The 21,895-nt window shown below is 39.9% G+C and overlaps 1 protein-coding gene across 2 annotated transcripts in view; it reads left to right on the top strand.

Annotated features, from left to right (window-relative positions):
• Positions 1–19,990, top strand: part of DCTD (dCMP deaminase) — a 57,735-nt gene extending 37,745 nt beyond the window's left edge. Inside the window, exons 1-6 of one of the 2 annotated variants that reach the window (XM_039700152.1) lie at positions 782–864; positions 4,725–4,830; positions 6,440–6,575; positions 15,319–15,435; positions 16,632–16,728; positions 18,665–19,990. In XM_039700152.1, the coding sequence (XP_039556086.1) occupies positions 842–864; positions 4,725–4,830; positions 6,440–6,575; positions 15,319–15,435; positions 16,632–16,728; positions 18,665–18,743 (558 nt within the window). In that variant the 5' untranslated portion in view covers positions 782–841 and the 3' untranslated portion in view covers positions 18,744–19,990. Of the gene's footprint in view, positions 1–781; positions 865–4,724; positions 4,831–6,439; positions 6,576–15,318; positions 15,436–16,631; positions 16,729–18,664 lie in introns of those variants that run through there. The other variant, XM_039700153.1, reaches the window with a different exon arrangement.
• Positions 19,991–21,895: the final 1,905 nt, after the last annotated feature.

Raw genomic sequence — 21,895 nt, 5'->3', positions numbered from 1 at the left:
GCTCACATGCAGTGCGAACCCACGGCTTGCACACACAAACCCCTCTTGGGGATGCTCTCAAAGGCAAGTGTTTTCCTTTTGTCCATCACTGAGTTCACTGCCCCTGTCACTGCCTCCAGCGGGAACGGAATTGGTCACGTTCGGCTGGCTTTGGGCAGTCTTCACTTGATGCCTCGCAGCCCCTGGAGCGAACATGTGTACCTTGCTCCCATTTGAGTGCTTCTGCAAAGGCATGCCCTCGTGGCAGCCAGCCAGCCAAGGCAGGCGGCTTCTCACACATGGAACGCGAACACACCATACCAACATTGAGTAATTATTATCATACCTCTTATTTTGCACTGTAATGGGACAGACATACATATAATATGTGTATATATGTTCAGCTACCTGTGCATCCTTCTATGACCTAGCAGCAGCTGGAGGTATATAAACCATAATAAATAAACAAACCATAACTCAATTTCCACATCAATTTTATATCCAGAGAACAAATAAAAACTCCAATTTTCCCACGTTTTAATATGTTAATGCCAAGCCTTAATAAATAAAATTTATCTCAAGAGCACGAGCAGGGCAAAAACCCGCATGCTTATGTCAGAGCATAACATTAGAAGCAACATCTGTCAGAGAACTGAGCAGGCATTCACGTGGGCGGTTTATGGTGTCGCGGGGCTCGCGGCAGCGGGACCGGCAGCGCGCCCGGGCCCGCAGCGGGCCGGGCTCCCGAGGCCGGGCTCCCGGGGCCGTGCTCCCGCCGTGCCGCTCGGCTCCGCGGCCCGCCCCCGGCCCCGCCCGCCCGCGCGGAGGCGCCGAGCGGCGAAAGCAGCGTGGCCGCGCCAGGATGAGCGGCCCCCGGCACAACGGGTACGCGAGTGCAGGGCCCGCGGGAGGCTGCGAGCTCTCCCTGTCCCGCCGTGCTCCCCTCGCTCGGCTGACTAAACTTCTTCCGAGCGGGCCGGGCCGGGCCGGGCCGCCCGCGGGGGGAGCCCGGGTGGCGGGGCCCGACGGCCGCGGGTGGTGCGGCCACCCCAGCTCTGAGGGCGGGAGGGAGGGAAGCTGGAATCCTCCGGGACGGGAGGGAGGGAAGCTGGAATCCTGCAGGCAGGACGGAGGGAAGCTGGAATCCTCCAGGCAGGGCGGAGAGGAAGGTCCGCGCAGCCGGGGCTCCCCGGGCCGGGGGAAATCCTCGTGGGGAGGCGTTTCCTGAAGCCCCTAAGGGCGCTGTGGGGAGGGCATGGCTGTTTTACATGGGGATCGTAATGGCTGGGATGGGAAGAAGAGCAGGCAGGGTGTCTGGTGTTCATTATTTCCGGAAATGAGGACCGGCGTGAGTAATAGGCAATTAATTAAAGTCAGAAGTGACTCTGTAAGAGTGAAGTGCGTTCAGTGAAGGGAAGTGTTCTTATACTGCTTAATTGAGGCTCAGTATTCATACACAGTGTTTATCTTTACAGATTTGATGGGTTATCTCCCAAGAAAATTGTGAATATAATTAATTTGCAATGCACTGAGTATTGTTTTTCTATAAGAAAGATTGAGTTTTCTCTTTGAAAATCTTCACTCCCAGTAGCAATATGTAATGACCCTATCTCAGTACCTCTATGAGGGGAAAAATGAGAAGCCTCAAGTAAAGGAAATCCCCCATTCATTTAATCTAGTAATGATCATAAAATAGGAGATTTAAAGAAGAAGCTTGAATTAAAGGTCATCATGTATTCTGTTTTGGGGAGCAAGAGCTTAGCTGAAGATGTTTACTTATTTTTAATACACACTTCATCTTTTACCTGTGATTTCATGCCAAGGTATTGATAAGTTGGTCTTCAGTAGTATACGTGATACTGGGGAATAATACTGCTTAAATAGAGTTGTAGCATAATGCACATGACATCAAAGATAAGGAAGCAGAGGAAAAATTTTTTAAAAGGAGGGGTTGATCTGATACCCCCCCATTCCTCCAGCTGTACTATATTGTTGTCATAATTGTCGTATGAAAAAATTTCAGACTATAAATTCTCTTGTAGTGTTCTCAAAAGAAATTTTCGTTATGCTAGACCATTTTTTTAAGTAGCTGAATGACATTTGTTCCTTTTTCAGATGGTGTCACAGCTTACTTGAAGCCTAGATGGATGAAAAAGAAGTGAAAAGGGAGGCAGTGTTCTCTAGCTATAGAATCTTTTTCTCTATTTTCCCTTGAAATAACCCTTACAAAATTTTCTATAGACTACTAATTATTCTGAAATTTAGGTTTTTGTTTCCCCCTATTGTTCATAGCTTTCACTTTCTGTTATTTTTGTTCAGAAGTTCTTATGCGTTGTCCTAAGGGTAAGCCTTGATTGCCTGTTTTACAGCTAGCTATAGTATTTTCTAGAGTAGCTTTCATTCATGCAATTCTAGAACTTTCAAATGAGCATAAAGAAGATTATCAGCTGCCCCAAATCCATGAACTAATTTTCATGTGTGTGCTTGACTGCTAGCCAAGGCCTTGGCTTCTGCTCAATCAGAAATTAAGTGGTTTATACCCATTTCACACTCTTGAGTTCTTGTGCACTGAGTTGAGGGAATTGTCTTGCCAAACACGCTGATGTTAAGTAGAAGTAATTGAGTGAGGGCTTTGGGGGGTTTTTATGTTCTCTTTGATGTAAGCCTTCTGCTTATTTTTTAGATATGCTCTTCTCCCTGTGAAGTTGGTGCTCTGAGGGACCTCCACTTACATGCAGTTCTGTATTTATTAGAAAAGTAAATACTAGCTTTTGTTATGTTTTGAATAAGTAGAGTTGCTAGGGAATAGTTTAACAAAAGGAGATCTCACGACCTCTTAGTTCAGAGTACTACTCTCTTACTGGGGCCCTTTTCCCAGAAGGTTTTATTCTGTGTAGTTCTGCATTGTGTTTTATCCCTCTCCAAAGACATCACTGTGAATGTCACTTAGGCAGAAGCGATCGTTGAAAGTCCAGTTGTGGTTTAGATTTTGTAAATCCGTTTTTTGGAGGTATTTTAAATAATCATATAGCTGAAACATTTTCTTGATGTTTTAGTTAACCTGTCAAAGTTCAGTTTGGCACAGAGTGGTGTTAGGGTGTGTCTTTAATCTCTTCTTTCTCTGAGCACTTGTCCTTCTTGGTAGGATATAGCCCAACCCTTTAGTTACAGTGATTTAAATCAATCTGGGCATTTTTAGAATCACATACTTGATTTGTGTATTTGCTTTGACAATTGACAGTTCTGGGCGCTATTTGCAGTGTTGTCAAAATGTGAGAGAGGTGTGTGGGTTACATCAAGAGTGTGTGTTCTTCCCTCCTTACTTGGAGATGGTAACCTTAAAGGTGATCCTCATTCATTCCAAGAACAAGCCAAAATTGCTAACTTGTAATGTGCCACATACAGACTATTCAAAACTAGCAATTTATCTTTGGTAAATAGCACATTGTAGGTTTCTAAAGTACAGTTTTATCATTGTTTTCACTCAAAGAGTGTAACCTCTTTATGACAAGCTAACTGCAAGCATCTAATACATGGTTTTAGTTATAAAAATAATGATTAACTCAACACTTGCCTTCCAGTGTTTATCTTCTGAAAGTGCCAGTACTAGTGTTGCTAGGAGATGTCTTGCTGCTTGCAGTTACCTGTGATGTATTTCTCTGCAAGGCTGTACATCACAAGAAGTGTATCTTGGTCTTAACCTGTAGTTTTTGGGAAGAGGAGCCCAAGAAGAAAAGTGCTGTGTCCCTTGTATTTTGATAGGCTAATCACTGTATTTGAGATGTTCCATTGGTTTGGTTTTCAGGTTGTAGCAATGATAGATGACGGAGTTTGGGGGAAATTTCTTTCGATTTGATCTTTTGTTTGAAATTTTCAAAGCTTAAATGTATGTGTGGAGAGAGAGATGTCTGCCTTTCTTTTCTTTGAGCTGAAAAGCACAGAAATTCCCCTGTTGTGTCTTACACTGTCTGAGCAGGCTTTCACCCATAAGCAGGCAAGAGAAAATGATGTATCGCCCTTTTTTCCTTCCTCCTTTCCCCAAATCTACCCTTCAGGGCAGGGAAAGAAGCAACCTTTTGTGGTACTTTTATATATTATATCTAAAGGAAAAGTTCTTGAACCCACCTCCTGTCAGTTTTCAGAAGGCTTCATTTTCTCTCAAGAGAAAATTAGAGGAAGGGAGCTGTTGGAACGGCGTCATATCTTTGGTGGTCAATGTTGTAACAAGAGATAAACTGACAGTGATAACTGTATGGTCAGAAATTAATGCCTGCAGAAGAAGTTACCAAATAGGAAGCTACTGAGCACTTGTTGTAGGCAAAAGTAGAAAGTAACTTAGATTAGAGGTTGGCAGTTATCACAGTCATCATAAAAAATATTATGTTGTTTGGCTGAGAAGAATGGCAGTACATGATATACCCGAACCTTAGAAATATACAAGGTGTTATCTGTAAAGGATAAATTGCTCTGTCTTTGAATTGCTTAGTGCTGTGAATATCTCAGCCTTCTTATCTAAAAATGAAATTTGCAACCTTGCTTGATGCCTTTTCCTTGAAAGGAAATGTTGCTGGAAAGCACTTAAAACTGATGGTTTTACTATCAAAATATTAGTGAATGTGTGGTCTTAGCCATGTTCAGATCCTGGTTACTTTAAACTTGTGCACATTAAAATAATGCAATTTGTAGTAACTCTAGGTCTGTGGTGTTTGCTGATGGCTGTTTTTTTCTATCAAATATTGTTTCAGCACTGAAGCATCCTGCAAAAAAAGAGAGGATTATTTGGAATGGCCTGAATATTTTATGGCAGTAGCTTTTCTGTCAGCACAAAGAAGTAAGGATCCAAGCTCTCAGGTAAGAAGGCAACATATAATAATAAGATAACCTAATCTATATTGCCTATCACATCAGATGTACACATAGCAGTTTCAGGAATTTCTTAATAAAAGTTATTTCAGTGTATAGCTGTTCAGTTTTTAACATAGTCAGCACCTTCTGTTACAGAAATTCTCTTATTGGGCCTGACCTCATATATATAATTCTGTGTACATTTGTAGCTTGGAGTTTTATAAATCATCTTTTCATCTGGAAGTTAAAATAACACATGCATTTTGTCACCTTTTCCCAGGAAATATAGTCACTTTTAGAGGAGGATAAAACTGCTGGAAGTTTTAGTTGTAATTTTTTAAGACACAACATTTTACCAGTTTCTTTTCCTCACTTGTGTATTTCAGTGTATAGCTGTTCAGTTTTTAACATAGTCAGCACCTTCTGTTACAGAAATTCTCTTATTGGGCCTGACCTCATATATATAATTCTGTGTACATTTGTAGCTTGGAGTTTTATAAATCATCTTTTCATCTGGAAGTTAAAATAACACATGCATTTTGTCACCTTTTCCCAGGAAATATAGTCACTTTTAGAGGAGGATAAAACTGCTGGAAGTTTTAGGTTGTAATTTTTTAAGACGCAACATTTCACAAGTTTCTTTTCCTCACTTGTAAGAGTATTTGTTTGTTATTGGGTTGACTGGAGTTTTCTTCTAGTTTGTTCCTCCCTCAGGATCCCCTGTTCCCAATGCTTCACTGTCTGTTTCCATTTTTCACATGTTTCATGTGCCTCTGTTCAATATTGTTCAATAGTGATTTCAGGTGATTGATACAGGTTCTGAAACATGATATTCTGCAGGATGTAGTCATCCTGTTAGACTTCCTTTGTGTGAAAAAAATCAGGAAGCAAATCGCAGAAAAGCAATCTGTTCACTTCCTTCTGTCCATTTTGGCACTTAGCTCCCTGAAGGTTGTTCACTTGGGGCTAAGGTTTTGTTACCCAAGGGCCGGCTGACAAGCACGTTGTGTGAATTAAAATCAGTGCTATTGCAATTTCAACAAATAATATGGGCAGAAAATAAAAAAATGGGACACATTCTTTAAGAAGAGTCCCTTTGTACAATTAGGTTGAAGCAATAAAGGGTGAAAGTTAAAAGGTTTGGAATTTCAGTGCATGTTTGCAACAAGCCACAAAAGCTTGTGAGGCCTGCGTAAGCCAGCACTTGTATTTCTGTTACATCTTTCATAACTTTTCTCCTGCTCATGTTGCTCATACTGCTGCTGGGAAAGCTAGTTTGGGGAGCTGAACTTACGTGTTTACTAGGGTTCATTCAGTGCTGTTTCTGCTCCCTGAACTAGGTTATTTCATAAGCAGACAAGGAACAGTGCTGGCAGGCTGGAATGGGAACAGCATGACCAAAGGGGTAGCAGAGTTACATCTGCCCTGACTTATTTCAAAGCCCCACCAGTTAGGTACAGTTGTAGCCCTGCTCACTAGATAGTGTGACTTAATATATTAAGTGAAGCTTGTATCTCTTAAATGAAAATCATAGGACTGACTGTTCATGTCTCATCTTCTTATTGACACATTGTTTTGCCTGCTTTTGGTACTATATAAATCTGATTTTATTTAGGTTGGTGCCTGCATTGTAAATTCAGAAAACAAGATTGTTGGAATTGGATACAATGGGATGCCTAATGGTTGCAGTGATGATGTACTGCCCTGGACAAGAACAGGAGAAAATAGACTGGACACAAAATATCCTTATGGTAAGGCTTCTTGTGGTTGACAGGTTAGACTGGTGGTGTCTGTATCTGTGAAAGTTCAGCTGGTAAAGTATCGATCAGTTTTTCTTCCACTCACTTAATATCATTAATGTACTCATATGTGGTGCACCAGGATAAAAATCACAGTCTATTTAAAGGACTGACTTCCTGGTGAAATAGGTTCATAAATATTAGCCATTTTGGTCTGGATAGTGAAAGCCTGTAAATATGAAGCTGCTCATTAGCACACAGCTGCAGTGCATGCAGGTAATTGCTGCTTCTGTGTGTTTGTCTCCACAGAAATTACACTGTGTGTATATGCAAAACAAGTAATGGAGTATAAAATACAGGTATTAAAATTATAAACTCCAGTACTTGTGGGAAATTTCCATTTCAGGTGTTGATGGGATAGGCTGTACATACTATGAAGAAGCTGAATATTTGACTTGAAGTCTGTGTGCCATGGGTCTACCTTTCTGTGGGTGAGGTGGCTTTCATTGTTTATTTCAGCCTCTGATTTGATTCCCACTTATTGATGGACAAAAGGAGTGAAGAGCAAGGATGTTTCATGGTAAATGTAGTGGAGTGCTGCTTTGGATCTTAAAGCCTTTGTCTTTGCAGCAGGCATAGTTTGGGCTTCTGTAAGTGTTATTTAAAGGGTCCTCTGTGAAATTGGGTTGACCTGTCAGCAGGGCTGACTGTTCTGGATCAGGTGTGGTTTGCAGGAACCAAGGAGACTGGGCTGCCGTGTGGCCTGCCGTGTGGGGAAGAGACCTTGGTTAGGACTGCTAAGAGACCATACAGTCTCTCCCCATGCTTCCTTAAGTCCCCCTTGGTCTTTCTGCACCCACTCCAGCTCCTGCTGCATGTCTGTGTGTGACACCAATGCAGCAGAAGCCACAGGCACAGAAAAACCAGGAGCTATGGTTTCCTATGCTACCTCTCAGCCTCTCCTGAGCTCAGGAATGGCAGGGCAGAGAAACACAAAAGAGAGAACCACAGTCTTGGGAAATTTTCTTTCTCCCTGTGTGGATGGGGGAAAGTCAGCACAGGAGTTCACCTTTTGCAGAGAAATACTGACTCTTTTCCAGTGACCAGTATTTATCTCTGCCTACTATTACTGTTTCTTACTTGTAACTTTAACAATTGGTGTGATAGAGAAATTAAACTTGCATGAGTTTTGACATAGCCTGAGCTCACTCAGAGCTCTTTCTAAAAACCATTTTCTGGTTTTCTATAGCATTGAGGTGAAAGATGATATGCAGTGGCTCAGCACATAATTAATCAGTTTGATATTTTTGACTTCTTAAAACCCCAGTACTTTGTCCTTGTTCACTTCACCAATTTATTGTAAAACCTCTAATGGTAACTCTTAAGCTCAAGACCATTTCATATTATTTTTTGTAACAGGTGTATTCCCAATATAGGGCCAAATTTGAAGTCTGCTCCTGCCAAATTTGAAGTCTGCTCTGAACCACTGGTTTTACATATATTGCTGTGACCATAATGGTACAACTTAGCATGACTGCTCTTTATTTATAGGGTGAGGAAACAAGTGTTAGCCCATTGATTAAATATAAAGCACTGAAAACAGAATATTGATTTTGGTTGAATTTTTATGCTGCCATAAGGTCTCAGTTCTGAGCTAAAGAGCATGGGTGGTCTCTGGCATTGGAGCATGTTCCAGGCACTCAAATCTGAGCTCACGAGTTTAAACTAAAAGTACTGTGAGGAATCTTTGTACAAGATGATGTGAGAAATTTTTTCTTTTTGTTAACTCTGACTGCAGAAGATGTGCAGTGTGTGATGTTTAAAAAATGAGCTAACTAGTAACAGCTTGGAGTGCTGAGTTGATTTCCAGGAGTTGGTGTAACTACTACCCTTCCCCCTATTATCTTAGTCTTCACCTCATTAAAAAAATCACAACTTTGTAACACAAAGTGTCTGCTGTGATGAATAAACAACCTATTTTGTAATTCACAGATCATTTAAACTCTAGCAATTTCTTATTAATCTTGATAGCACAGTTGACAGACCAGACAAGTATATATATAAAAAAAAGTATTCTGCTTAAAAAAATTCTGGTAGATGCAGAGACACACAGAAATGCTGCTAAAATCTCATTAAACTGTCATTTTTCCTTTCTCCTTTTGCTAATCATCACAGCATTTGTGTAAATTGAACTTTTTATCCTTGCATTTTCCTGACTGGCTTATTCAGAGACAGTACAATCTTCTGTGAGCTCCATTAGCTGACCATGGTGGGTGACCATGGGAATGGTGGCACTTTCATCACTGCAGTGTAGCTTATTAGATGAAGCTGATGGTAATTGTGCATGTACCACCCCACTAAGTTGGAAGGTGTCTTCTGGAGCTACTTCATGCATCAGCAGTGCTGCAGAAAAGGTCTGGGGCTGGATGTGAGTGCTGACCACTGGTCTTGGGTACTCTTGTGGGTTAGCCATAAACGCTTAGCTCGCTTCCCGTGTTTTGCACCACTCTTGCCAGCTTTCTCCAGAACAAAGCTTCAGTGTGGCTCTTCCAGTGGTGTTCTGGAGGGCAGGGTGGAAAAAAGACTGCAAAGAAAACAGGCATCAGGTGTAGGCTCATAATGCAAAGCCTGCTGAGATGGTATGCTTAACCCTCCTCCTTCCCTCAGGCATACTGGCAGATATGCAACACGTACTCTGTTTCATGCTCTGAAAATCCCTCTCTGGTGGGCTGCATAAAAGTCTTCTCACTTCTTTATGCACTTTGAACTGAGACTTACAAAATTACTGTGTGGTGTCACAGGACTCTGGAGCTTGAGGAAACCAAGGCCTGAGGGCAGTGTGTTGCTGATGGAGCCCTAAGATGAGCACGAGCCAGTCTGTGCCAGTTGGCCTCAGGACCAGGGGTCAGTCCCTGGCCCTGTCTGTGTTTAGCACCATGACATAGTAGGGGATTGGACCCAGAGGCAATCTTTGCAGAAGGGTCTTAGGTGATCCTGTAACAAATTTACTGAGCTCAAATCTATTGAGCTGCATTGACCCTACAGCTCTGATCAGATTTACTGTTTCATGGCTAAAAATCTTCCAATTTCCACCCTAAATTATCTGTGGTTAGTTTTTAGATTCTTGCATGTGCCAGCAATGCTCTTTTAGCTTGTCTTATTCACTGTGGTTAACCCTTTCTCCTTCCCTGTGCACTTACTGATAACAGTTACCTTTTGAACTTCTGTTGTGAGGTTTAGCAAGTCCTGTCACTCTTGAATTTTGCTGTATCTTGAAACTTGTTGGTTTGAAATTCACCACTGTCTGGGTTACCTGTGTCTGCTGCACTATACTGCATGTATCTATCTCAAGCGTGGGTTCTGCTCAACTCACTGTTAGGGGCAGTGTTGTACTTGATTAAGAAATCCAAGTTTAACCTGAGCTGCTCCTGCAAGAAGGCACCAAACTGTGGTAGCTGCTGTTCACCTTTCCTTAGAGCATGGAAACATTTGCAAGGCATTTGGATATTAGAGGTGCACGTGTATTGGTACTGTGCATTCCTTATGAGACTCTTGAAGTGGATGGAGGCTCTTCCTTCTAGTTGTGGTGTATATTTGAGCAGTATAGCCTTGTTATATCAGAAAGCACAGAGTGTTTTGCAGGGTGCCATTTTTGGCAGCACAAAATCAAGGTGTCGTTGTTATGTTGGAAGTGGCTCCAGGCTGCCAGTCAGTAACAGCAGCAGGGATGTGTCTGTGCACATGAGAGAAATGGAAGGCCAATTTTACTAAGATGTTATTAAAAGCTCTTTCTGAAGCATTGTATTCAGTGCTATGTGGAGAAGCTTCTTAGTAATTAGGCAAAATTCTGTTTTCAGAGTCAAAAGTGTCCCCTCTGTTTCTTTTAGATGAATCTGAGGATTTGTTGATGCTCAGTTTCCTCTCACCAGTCATTTAAAATACTACATTTTTTGTCCTATTAACACAAATCTTCCCACTAAATCTAGTTGCTGTGGTCCTGTTATGCCCTCTGTAATCTAAGAACATCCATTTGACAACTAGTCTCTAATTAAAGGTTTTAAATTAAAATGACTGGCAAATTTAGAAACCTCTGAGCAATACAGAAAATATTGAGTAAGTATGCTTACAAATATTTATACAGGTTCAAATATGATAAAATATGTGCTGTGGCAAAAAGTATGCTCTAATTGAACAGTACCTGCTGTGTAAAATGAAACAAACTGTTATCAACATTTCCTCGTGTTAGGATTATGAGATTTTGTCAATTTTTCAGAGTAATGAACACTCAACAATATTCAGGCAAATGTTAGTTTTGTAGAAGCTGTTATTTTGACAGTACAAAATTTGATAAGGCACTCTGAGGTGTGATGCTCTCTCTCCAATTGGCAGTGCAAAGATGAGGCTTCAGCTGGGAAGGGGATCTATAGGAGATGGTCTCTACTTACAGCCACTCTCATCCTGCATGGATTTTTGTCCAATTCTGGTGTCATACATCAAACCTGTAGAAACTTTGGAGATTTAGAAACAACCAGATTCTTCTTGTTCTACTTGCCTGCTAAGAAACACCTCTGTGTTCTGCTAGGAGTAGAACCAGCTTGGAGCAGGATGGGAGAAACTGAAATAGGGTGGGTTAGCTAATGCTGCTCACATTTTGAGAGGGCCTTCTCTGGTCTGACCCAGCAAGTTTTGTGATGTTCATAAATGGGCTGGGTGGTTCCCATCTTCACTTCCCAGTTTTTGTGGAAGAAAGCCACGAGGCTGGATTATGTTTTTCTAACTGCAGTTGAGGAGGCTAGGCCTCCCAACAAACCTGCTGCTGTTATCCTTGCCTCTGTGCTCTGACCACAGCTTCTTCTCCAGCACACACAGAGGGAGAGAGAACAGCAGGAAGGGCTGAGGGCAGTGCCAGCCCAGCATCAGTGTCCTGCCTGCCCTTAATGAAGTGACCAGCAACCATCCCTATGCTTTCAAAAAGGCTGAAAAAACCAGATGTCCTTCTACAAATTCCAGATCCATCAACCACTGCCCCCAGTGGTTGTCACTCCAGACTCCATTCCTTAAATTAATGTTTTGATATCTTCTGGGATTCTTGATAGGTGTTCAGTGTCAGAGTTACAGCAAAACAAAATTTTTAGTCTGGCTCAATTAGTAATTAATAGCACTAAAATGTCATTCTCACTAGCCCTTCCTCTGGTTGCTTCTTTAAAGGGTCTTTAAAGTTATGGTCCCTAGCATGCTCCTCATCAAGCATGTAAGCCTTTAAACAGTGTTAAACACCTTGACTAGTCTTGTGGTTCTCATGAAATTGCTAGTCAGAACACGTTTAGAATGTGGGAAGGGTACTTCTGACTCTGCAACCCACTGGGAACATGCTCATGTTAAGTGTTCAATCCTGAAAAATTGCCATTTATAGGGTAAGCAGGGGTCTCTTATTTACAGGTGAGCTTAAGGATGAGTGCTATCTCAGCTATGCAACACAAACCAGCATGCAATGAGAAGAGATAGAAACACTAGCAATTAATACTACCAGTAGTGAAGCAGTCATTCATTGGCTTCTTTTTTTTTCCCCTTTCATGAACCTAGTAGCAGGTGGTGGGAATGTCAGAGCACACACTTAACTTCTCCTTGCATGGTTATTTCTTCAGCTAATGAAGCCTTTTGAGAATACTTTTCAAGCTACTTCTCCAGAATGGAAACCAGTGTTGTGGACTTGATACTATGTTGGCTACATGTGAATATTGGTTTTTTTAAAGCCAAAGCTCTCGAGCCCCTCATAGGGTATTGTAAAAATTCTTAGTTTTACTAGTCTGCTTAAAAGATACTGTTTTCAGAGTTCTGAATACTGTGAACCTGGGAAAGGTTATTTTAAGTTAGCTTCTTACTATCTCAGAGAAAAATTTGTAACTAATAGCAGGAGCTCTTAACAGCTTAGAAAACTTCATAACACCCCAAATATAAACTAGTTAGTCATTAACAAGAGGGATTTTGGACTTCTGGATTTGTTTTCTGTCTCTCAAAAAAGCTGGGGAGATCTATAGGAAAAATCTGGGGGCAATAGACCTATCTTACCTGGTCAATGCCTGTTTGTCAGAGGGAGGTGAATATGAGTAAGAGGGAATTAAGAGTGATGGGACAAAGCCTAAAAATACTTGTCTGATGCCAGCACCTTCTTAAGAACCATCTGGCATAATAACCCTTTATAAGTAGCACATGTCTAGGGAGATGTATAAAACAAAGACATATGTAATGATAGTTTCCCAGAATATGCCTTCAAATCACAGTAACTGAAACAGAACAGTTTGGTGTTTAATAGCCCAGTAGACTAAAAAAGTAATACTGGATGGAAAATTATGACTTCTGGAGTCAGTGCAAGGTTCTGATCCTGTACCAGTCTCTGCAATAAGTTCAATAAGAAATACTTGGTTAGGTACATGAAAAATGTACCTAATTTTCTATTTGAAATGAAAACCTGCTGGATTTGTTGTAGACCTAAGTACTTTTTGTCTTGGAATGATTTGTCTGTTTCTTATTGCTGTCTCTGTGTCTTCTGTCCACATGGGATAGTTGTAATTTTTCTTAACTTCAGATTGTGTGAAGATGGTCAGAAGGCAAAATTTTTGGTTTTCCCTTGCTCCAGCTGATTATCTGCTATAAGTTATTCTTAGGCTGATCTTGTTTTTGCTTGGGAAGGGGTTTGTTGTTGAAAGTTGTAGAAGTCTGCCAAAATAACCTTTTTCTCTCATTAGTGCAGGAAGGAAACTTGTTGCAGTAATGAATGAAACTAATAATGAAACTTGTCTGGTTTTACAGCTGAAGGTTCTTGAGTTTTAATGAAGGAAAAATATTTACTAAAGGCATTAGTTTTGTTTCTTTTCTAGTTTTGGGAGCCTTTGAAAACATCCTTCTTTTTGGATGCCTTCCATATTTTAAACTGCTGCCTAGAACACAAATATATTGTTCAAAGAAACTTAAAAGTGATGTTTCTGTCCTGTTGACATAACCCCTATTTCCAGTTGTGGAAATTATATCACTCTCTTACCCAATCCTCTGTAGCCGCAGGAAAATAATTCTCTGACTATTTATTGTGAAGGCTTTATAAGATTGGTGCAACTTAGTAATGTACTTGGAGTTCAACATACTATCTGGATTTTCTAAATGTGTAGGTTCATATAACTGCATCTCTCATACACTTAATGGCATGTATTTAAAATACAGTGTGACCCAATAACACTTGCAGTAGAAACAGTAAAAATAATGAAAGAAGCCTTAATGTGATGGTTCTTGGCTCTTGGTTGGTTTGTTTTTTTTTCTTTTTCAATTTCCTGGTTTTTGTGTTGGTTTCTGGCTTTACTGGTTATGAGAAGGTATGTGGACAGCATGACATGGGTGTGGTAGAAGCCAATACTGAGCTTTCTTTTGCAAGTGTTTGGTCCTTTGTGACTTGCTTGCATGGGAAAGTTTGTGCACTGTAAGTTAGGCTGTAAATTTGTAGTGCATTAGCTGTTGTATAGAAAATTCCATGTAGACATTTAGTGCATATGGAAAACGTTTCCATTCAGCAGTGATTCCTGTGTGTTGAAGGTAGTGCACTCAGTTATTTGTGTGGTGAGATCATTCACACAGAGGTCAGCATATAGCACCAAGTTTGCTATGAAGTTGTGCTATGAAACTTGGTCTGTTTTAATTTTCACATGGGCACAAGGGAGAAGAAAATGACTTTAAAAAAAAATCTGTTCTTCAAAACAAGCAGTGGAAAACCTCTGTCTGCACATGCAGGTCTCTAAATGATCTCAAACCCACACCACACTTCAGCATCTGTTTAAGAAGTCAGGGCAGCAGGCAGTTTCTTAGTAGGTAGGTATATAAATTATGCAACTTGCTGTTATTCCTAGGAGTAAACAGGAAGTTCTTGCAGAACCAATGTTGTTTTCAAAGCTTGATTGTGAATGACACAGAAACTTCCCTCTTCTCAGGTGTGTTGGTAAAACATTAGATAATCTGCTCTTTACCATAATCTGAGAATGCCTGTTCTCATAAACACTGGTGCTGTCTGTCCTGAAGGAGCTATTGTGTTATGGTGGAGTAAGGCAGGATGGTCCATGTCTCAAATCCATGGAGAAGTCAGGACTTTGTTTTCCTGCTTATGAAATCTGGCACCTTTTAATGAGCAGTAAAGTCGCTCTTAATATTGAAGCTGGATGTTTTTATGGCCGAGTGTGTCTTGTGTATTCTGGGGGTGGGAGAATCCTGCAGCAGTGCTGAGCCATTCTGAGGCCCAGAGGACAGAGCTGCTCGGTTTTACTTGGCGACTCTGCTGCCTTTAAGAGCGCACAGCGCGCTCCTACAGCCATAAGACTGCTCCTATCTGTGCATGTAAACACATAAATGAGCTGTTTTATACTGGCACTTAGATACTCCAGAGAGTTGTGAAGCTGTGAGATATTGCTTCACTAAGGGTGGTTGCAATGGCTTGGCCCACAGCCTACGGCTTTGTTGCCTGCAATAGGTGTTAGCAAATGGCAGTGCTAATGCACTTAATGATATCATTACTAATCAGCAGCCTGGTCACAACAATTGACCTTCATTGATCTTGGTATTTCTGCTTTTATTTCTTTCTCTGCCCTTTATGATAAGCTGTGCAAGCTATTTGCTTTGAAAATAATGCGAGCAATTATATTGTAACACTTTAATTTTAGTTTGACCAATTTATTTTAATGATCAGTATTATGAATTGTTTCTTCCCTTGTTTAATCAGTGTGCCATGCCGAATTGAATGCCATCATGAACAAAAACTCAGCTGATGTGAAAGGCTGCAGCATGTATGTTGCCTTATTTCCATGTAATGAATGTGCAAAGCTCATCATCCAGGCAGGTAAGCAGTAGTGCCAGCTTGCTTTTTCAGGGTTGCAGTGCTGCCTGCTCATTGGCGTCTTCTAATAGATGTATTTGATGTTAAATTGCTGATGTTAGATCTAAATTAATTGCACTGTCAACCTCATAAGATGCTACTTGTGGGGGTTTTTTGCATCTGAATGGTGCCAAATTTTTCCAGTGCTAATTGCATCTACTGTGATTCTAAACGTGCTTCTAATTTAGGTTTGTAACTTCTTAGACCAGGAGCTGCCAAAGAACAACACAGGCTTTGCATATAATTACTGTCAATTTTACTGTGCTCTGGCACATTGAATAGAGTAGGGCAGAAAGAAATAAACTTCTGCATGACAAAAGGTCTGTTGGGAGTATATACATGAAATTTTAATTTGAATGTGATGCATAGTAGATATTCGAAGATTTTAAAATATCTTTGCTCATAAATGTCATAAGATTTCTATGATCCTACTTTAATTATGTCTTTCATTACAATTATTATAAATCTGTGCCACTGCAGCAAGTGTGCTGGCCTAAATGTGTCTCCTTTTTTGAGATTAGGCAGTATCTGCAGCAGGCTTCAATTCTGTAAAAATCTCTGCTTAAAGTAGCATGTATTTTGCTCACTGAGTAAAGTCATGCAGTCCCAGCATGGGTTGTTGTTCTGGGGAGTGTCTCTTACCACTAATGGCCACAGGAATATAGGAAGAAAGCAGCAAACAGAAGGCTTCTTTATTTTGGTTCAGTATGGTCTGAAATCAAGAGGGGTGAATAGGGAAATATGATGATGTTCTGCATTTGCGCTTCATACAATTCTCTTACAGAATCAAAATCAAATGGTCTTCAAGGTAGATTGGCTGCTTTTTCTCAGTGTAATCACTCATCCTTTTCCTTATGCACTTAGGTCAGCACTAAATTGCAATGTATTGATATTCATGCTGTCTGGCAAACAGAGGAAGATGTTGATCAGCTATGAAACGCTTGTGAATTCTCTTTTGAAGCCTTTATATTTCTCCTCTTTTCTAAGTGGTTTAAGCAAAGTTCATTCAGCAGTTTTCCACAGCATACATTTGTGAGTGGAGGTGTACCAAGGAGTTGTAGACCGTGTGGATGAATGCTGTCTCTTCTGATTTTGTGCACCAGGCATTACTATTTTTTTTTCAGTGTAATTCTAACATTTTTTCTATGTGACTTCTTTAGGCATAAAGGAAGTTATTTTCATGTCTGACAAGTACCATGACACTACAGAAATGACAGCTGCACGGCGGATGTTTGATTTGGCAGGTATTATATATAGGTGAGAGAATTAACTTTTTTTTACTCTGGAATGGAAAAAAAGGGGGGATGTGAAACAGACCAACTTTAGGGCAAATGTTTTTCTTCTTTCAGTCATGTAGCATTTTATTCCTCTGTAGTGTTTGTAGATGGCTTGCTCTGTGGAGGGACTGCAGCACCATTCTTTTGTCTCGTGTATGGTGAGAGTTCAATTTTGAAACGTTTGTATAAGAAAATGGTCCATGACTCATTTTGTTCCTGGAATGGGAGTGAAATCGTCAGGGGGTGGTTGTTTGTTACATTGTACTCAGGAGAGTCTTCCTTGACCCTGCTTGGGGCAGGGCTAAATTATCTCCAGAAGTCGTGTGTAACCTGGATTATCCTGTGATCATATGAGTTGGACTGAAACAAACAACTGATTTTTTTGTTGGTGGTGGTTTTGTGGATTACTCCATCCTTATTGTAATTTCAGTATCTTGTTGTTACTGTCAGTTTGGGAAGGTGTCAAACAAGCCACCCATAATTAATTCTTGGTACTTATAGCTGTTCATCTTCTTTGGTCAGCTTTTAGGTGAGAAAAGGATAAAACTTGGAATATTTGCCTTGAAGTAATGATAACCTGAAAAATGTTTCAAGAATGGGGTTTTTAAAGACACTGACAGAAATACCTAAAGACAATCTGTTCAACAGTGAGTTCGATGGGAGTAGCATGCTGTGGGTGAGGCTAATTATGTAGTCAGGGAGGCTTTGCAACTCTAAAAAGTTTTACAGTATTAATATAAAGACTTTGAAAAATTTGCAAACATAACAATTCTGACAGATAAAATTTTAGGATGAAAGATACCTACTGGGCTAGGAAACATCCATGGAAAAACACAGCAGTACTTGAAATTCAGTTTCAGTCCTTCAGTGTATTTCCTGTCTACTAAGACTATTTGACTAAGAAGCATAAATCATTCTCTTGCAAGTCAAATCTTGTAACTTCTCCAGGGTGAGAAATGTTTCTTGCATTTCAGATTGCTATTCAGAACAAAGCATTCAGAGTTTCTGTGGTCAGCAGCAAGTGCTTTCCTGCGTTGACTGTTACTTATCCTTGTATCGATTGCTGAGGATGTAGGTGGTACTTAATGAATCTCTTGAACTGAACTGCAGAGCTTAATTAGGCACTAAATCCACACTATTTGCATAATCTTTTGTTTACTGGTAGACTGGAAAATATATGCTCAGTCCCTGTATACCTTCCTTGCTAATTGCTGCAGCAGATGCTGTAATGATAATAAAAGGAAACATTTTGCGGCAGTATTAATTTTAGAGTTCTAAAGTTACCATTTTTAAATTATTCCCTCTTAACTAGTTTGGGTTTTACCCAGTATGACATAATGTGATCTATTCCCCTTCCACAAAAAATATTCTATTATGCTGACACAAAGCTTGAAAGTGTTTTTCTAAAACTTGGCAGGAAAAAATTGATCAAAATATCAATATTATCATAGTGTATTCCAAATATCTTTTTTTATATGCATACATATACAGAAGATTTAATTTTTTTTTCCTGGATACCAATATCTAGATACCTCTATCTAGATTTGTAAATATATATTAAAAATATTTGAAATGTTAATATATTATGAACAAAAATCACAAACCTGGTAACATTATGCCACCACCTGCAGCTAAGTTGGTAAAAGTCCTTTGACTCCTGGGTAATTTATAAATTCCAATAGCTGAAGAATGTACAGGGTAACCCACCCCATGTGTCTTTTTGTCTTAGTCTTTCTTGTCCAGGTTTCTCTCAGTGTGGCGCACTATAATTGGCTCCCATAGAGAAGAAAACTACAAGAATCCAAGGATGTGTTTTTTGGGATTTTTTTATTCCTTCAGAAATTTAGCTGGAACTAAAGCAAGCAAAATGTTTCAACTACTCACTAACTAATATCTGTATTTTTCTCTTTTTTTAGGGAATTCAAGCCAAAGTGTAACAAGATCATCATCGACTTTGATTCAATTAACAGCAGACCAAGTCAAAAGCTTCTGTGAATTATGTCTCGTTAAGTCTTTAGAAGAGTGTGATTATCCTTTTCTAAAAAGCTTCTAATGCCTTTCATCTTGAAGTTACTTGCAACTTTTTAATGGCTTCTGTAGCTAAAGTAGACTTATAAGAAATCCAAGGCATAAAATGTCCCGCTCACTTCATCTTGTCATGTGGAATCTAAATCTACTTAAAATTTTTTTATGCCTGTATCAAAACTGCTTAAAAAATAGAGACACGTAGATGAAACAATCTAAGTAAAGAAAACTGTTCTGATTCTTCCTGTATTCATCGCCACATGCTCTGGTGGGCTGTCAGCACAGATTTACCCTCAGTTTAACATCAGTACTTGTAACCAGTAGTATGGTGGAATATGCTAATAGATGTTGGTCTCTCTGTTGGATATGTGGATCTTCACAGTTGATCCTAATAAAGAACAAAAAATGTTATCCGTGCAAATGCTAATCTTCCAACTAGCATAACACTAATATTTAAAAGGTTTTACAGCTTTAGGAATGTGTGCCATTCTGCTTGTTACCCAACAAATGAAATGCTGACTTTTCTTTTAATTGCTGTCTGACATTGCCATACTTGGGGAGGGTTGAGAGAGGAAGCTGTTCTGAGAATTGTCCATGCCTGAGTGAGCTTTACAGGTGATTTCAAATCCTTGTTTTCCCCAAGACTCCAGAACTGAAGGGGTTTGAGGGAGTAAATAATTTGGTGCTTTACCTCTGGGACTTTTACACTGAGTTTGTTTTCATGTGCAAAAGAAAATAATTTTATTGGTATAAGCTGTTCCTAGATAATCCAACATAGCTCAGTCTTAAACTCCACCTGTAAAGTAACTGAATCATTTTTTGTCCTTGGAGAGAAATTGGAGATACTCAACCCATATCCATATCTGTGCCAAAAGATGTAATTGCGGTGTTAGCTTGTTTCCCAGTGCTGACATAGTACCTCCATTTTCATAAATGTTGCCTAAAATAATATCCTTTTTAATTTTATCTTGAGATCTGGGAATAGATTTGAGTTCATTTTCTCTAATTTGATTTTTAAAAATTAAGTATGCCTAATGGCTTTGTTTAGATAACATTGGTGGTTGTTGTTTTGTTGTTTTTTTGTTTGGTTGTTGTTATTTTTAATGTGGTTATAGTTCAATGAGCTTTTATTTTCTCTACAAAAGCTTTGTTTCATATTTTGGGACATTATGTAATTTGGCTTCATACCAGTATTATTAAAGTCTTATTAAAATCCACTACACTGAAGTAGACTCATTATTATAATATTAAGTCATGCACTTGGCTCCAGAGCGCTGCTGTTTTTGCAATCATATGGAAAGCATATTTTGTGCATTTGTGATATTACATAAAATATAATGTTCATGAACCATTTGACTACTAAAGGGATCACTGTAATGTATTGTGTGTCCATTTATAAGATAATTTCTGAGTTTCTTTTTCCTACAGCCGTTTTCCACGTCAAAATTGGTCTGTGGCTTACTGCCAGAAGAAGAAATTTGCACATATATGTTGGGGGGGGCGGGGAGAACATGAAACCTGAAAAATTACTTTAATAAAATGTCACTAAGCCAGTTTATGCACATCTTTTTCTTTGGTCTGAATTAGTAAGTAAAAGCATTTTGACTTATGCATGTCTGACAGTAGGACAGAGGGGAGAGAAGAAGCAGAATTTTTGGGTTTTGCTGCAAAATTGCTATTCTCTTCATATATAATTGCTAATCTAAGTTCAGATTTAAAATGTATATGGCATTGTGATTTGAGTGTTTCATGTTAGGCCTTGGATACTGTGAATATGTAATGTGCATAAAAACTTAAAAGTTTTTTGAACCAATGTCCAGATGTTTTTAGGGAAGTATTTTTTCTTTTATAAACTTTTTTTCCCCCCCAGGACTTCCCTGGTTGTGTAACAAAAAAGCAGTACTGGAGAAAAGGATAGGATTTAAGAGTTCTGATCAGGTGTTGAGCTGATAAGAGGTGCACATACAAGATATCTGAGTTATGTGCAGTTGACTCAGGCCAGTAAGTGGACTCTAATTTCCAGGGCAACTTTATGGAAAGAGAAAAAGAATACCTACAATTCTTGAGACACTGTGTGCTTAGTTTGAGGGTAATGTTTTAGAGAAAATCTTGCACAAAGGATCAAAACTTGTTTATGTCCAGAATTATGTACACATCTCAGGGTTTTTTGTTTTGTTTTAATGGTTCAGAAGATAGTGCTTTGACTTCCAAATAAAGAGCACTTGCTAGAGGAAACAAAGAAAACAGCTAAATATAGTAACATGTATTTCTGCTGCTGAAGCTCAAGTTTGAGATGAATAGAACCATTTGGAGTGGAAGGATTTCTAGAGGACATTTAGTCTTACCTCTTGCTGAAGTACCACTGGCTTACAGGTTAGATCCAGTTGCTCAGGCCTTGTCTAGGTGGGTGTCTGCAGGAGCAGAGATTCTGCAGCCTTTGTGGTCAGCCATTCCAATTCTTGATGCCCACTGATTCTGCTCTTCCTTGACACAGGCACTGCAACAGGTTCCACTCAGTGGATGCAGGGATCCAGGTGGATCCTGTTCTTTCAAGCTGCCTTCCATCCACTGGGCACTCAGCCAGCTGGGAGTTGTTCTGTTCCCGGTGCAGGACTTCATCAAGTTGCCATCAGCTCGTTCCTCCAGCCACTGCTCCAGCTGGACTTTGAACCATTGGCCCTTTGAGCCGGATGGTTCCCCCACGTGAAACTGCACGGGTCCTTCTGTGGCTGCCACCCCCCAGCCTGCTGGGAAGGGGAGCTGACTGCAGGCTCAGGCCTCAGAGGGGTTGCTTGAAAGACCTGCTACAGAACCTGAAAGGAGACTCTGGGGAGCACTCTGTTAGTTACCTGGGTACCATTAACTAGAAGAAGTCACATTCAATAAAATGCTGAGATCCTATCCTGTTCAATATAGTGCTGCCTTAACTGTTATATCTAAATCCTGCCAGCATCTAGATTTTCCTTATAAATATTAGACCATTCCCTTGTCAGAAAACCCAAGGAAGTGGCAGTCTTATTTACATAAATTTCATTTAAGAAAGGGTGGTTTCACAGCCTGGCATACTGCGTAAAAGCACAATCTGCATCTTTAGAGCTTTGATCAGTGACTGCATTTTATTG

The sequence above is a fragment of the Passer montanus genome, unplaced genomic scaffold (assembly GCF_014805655.1).
Source record: "Passer montanus isolate IOZ18808 unplaced genomic scaffold, ASM1480565v1 scaffold14, whole genome shotgun sequence".
Lineage (NCBI taxonomy): Eukaryota > Metazoa > Chordata > Aves > Passeriformes > Passeridae > Passer > Passer montanus.
Note: the sequence above shows the minus strand (reverse complement) of the source record. Positions and strands in the feature narration are given on the sequence as shown.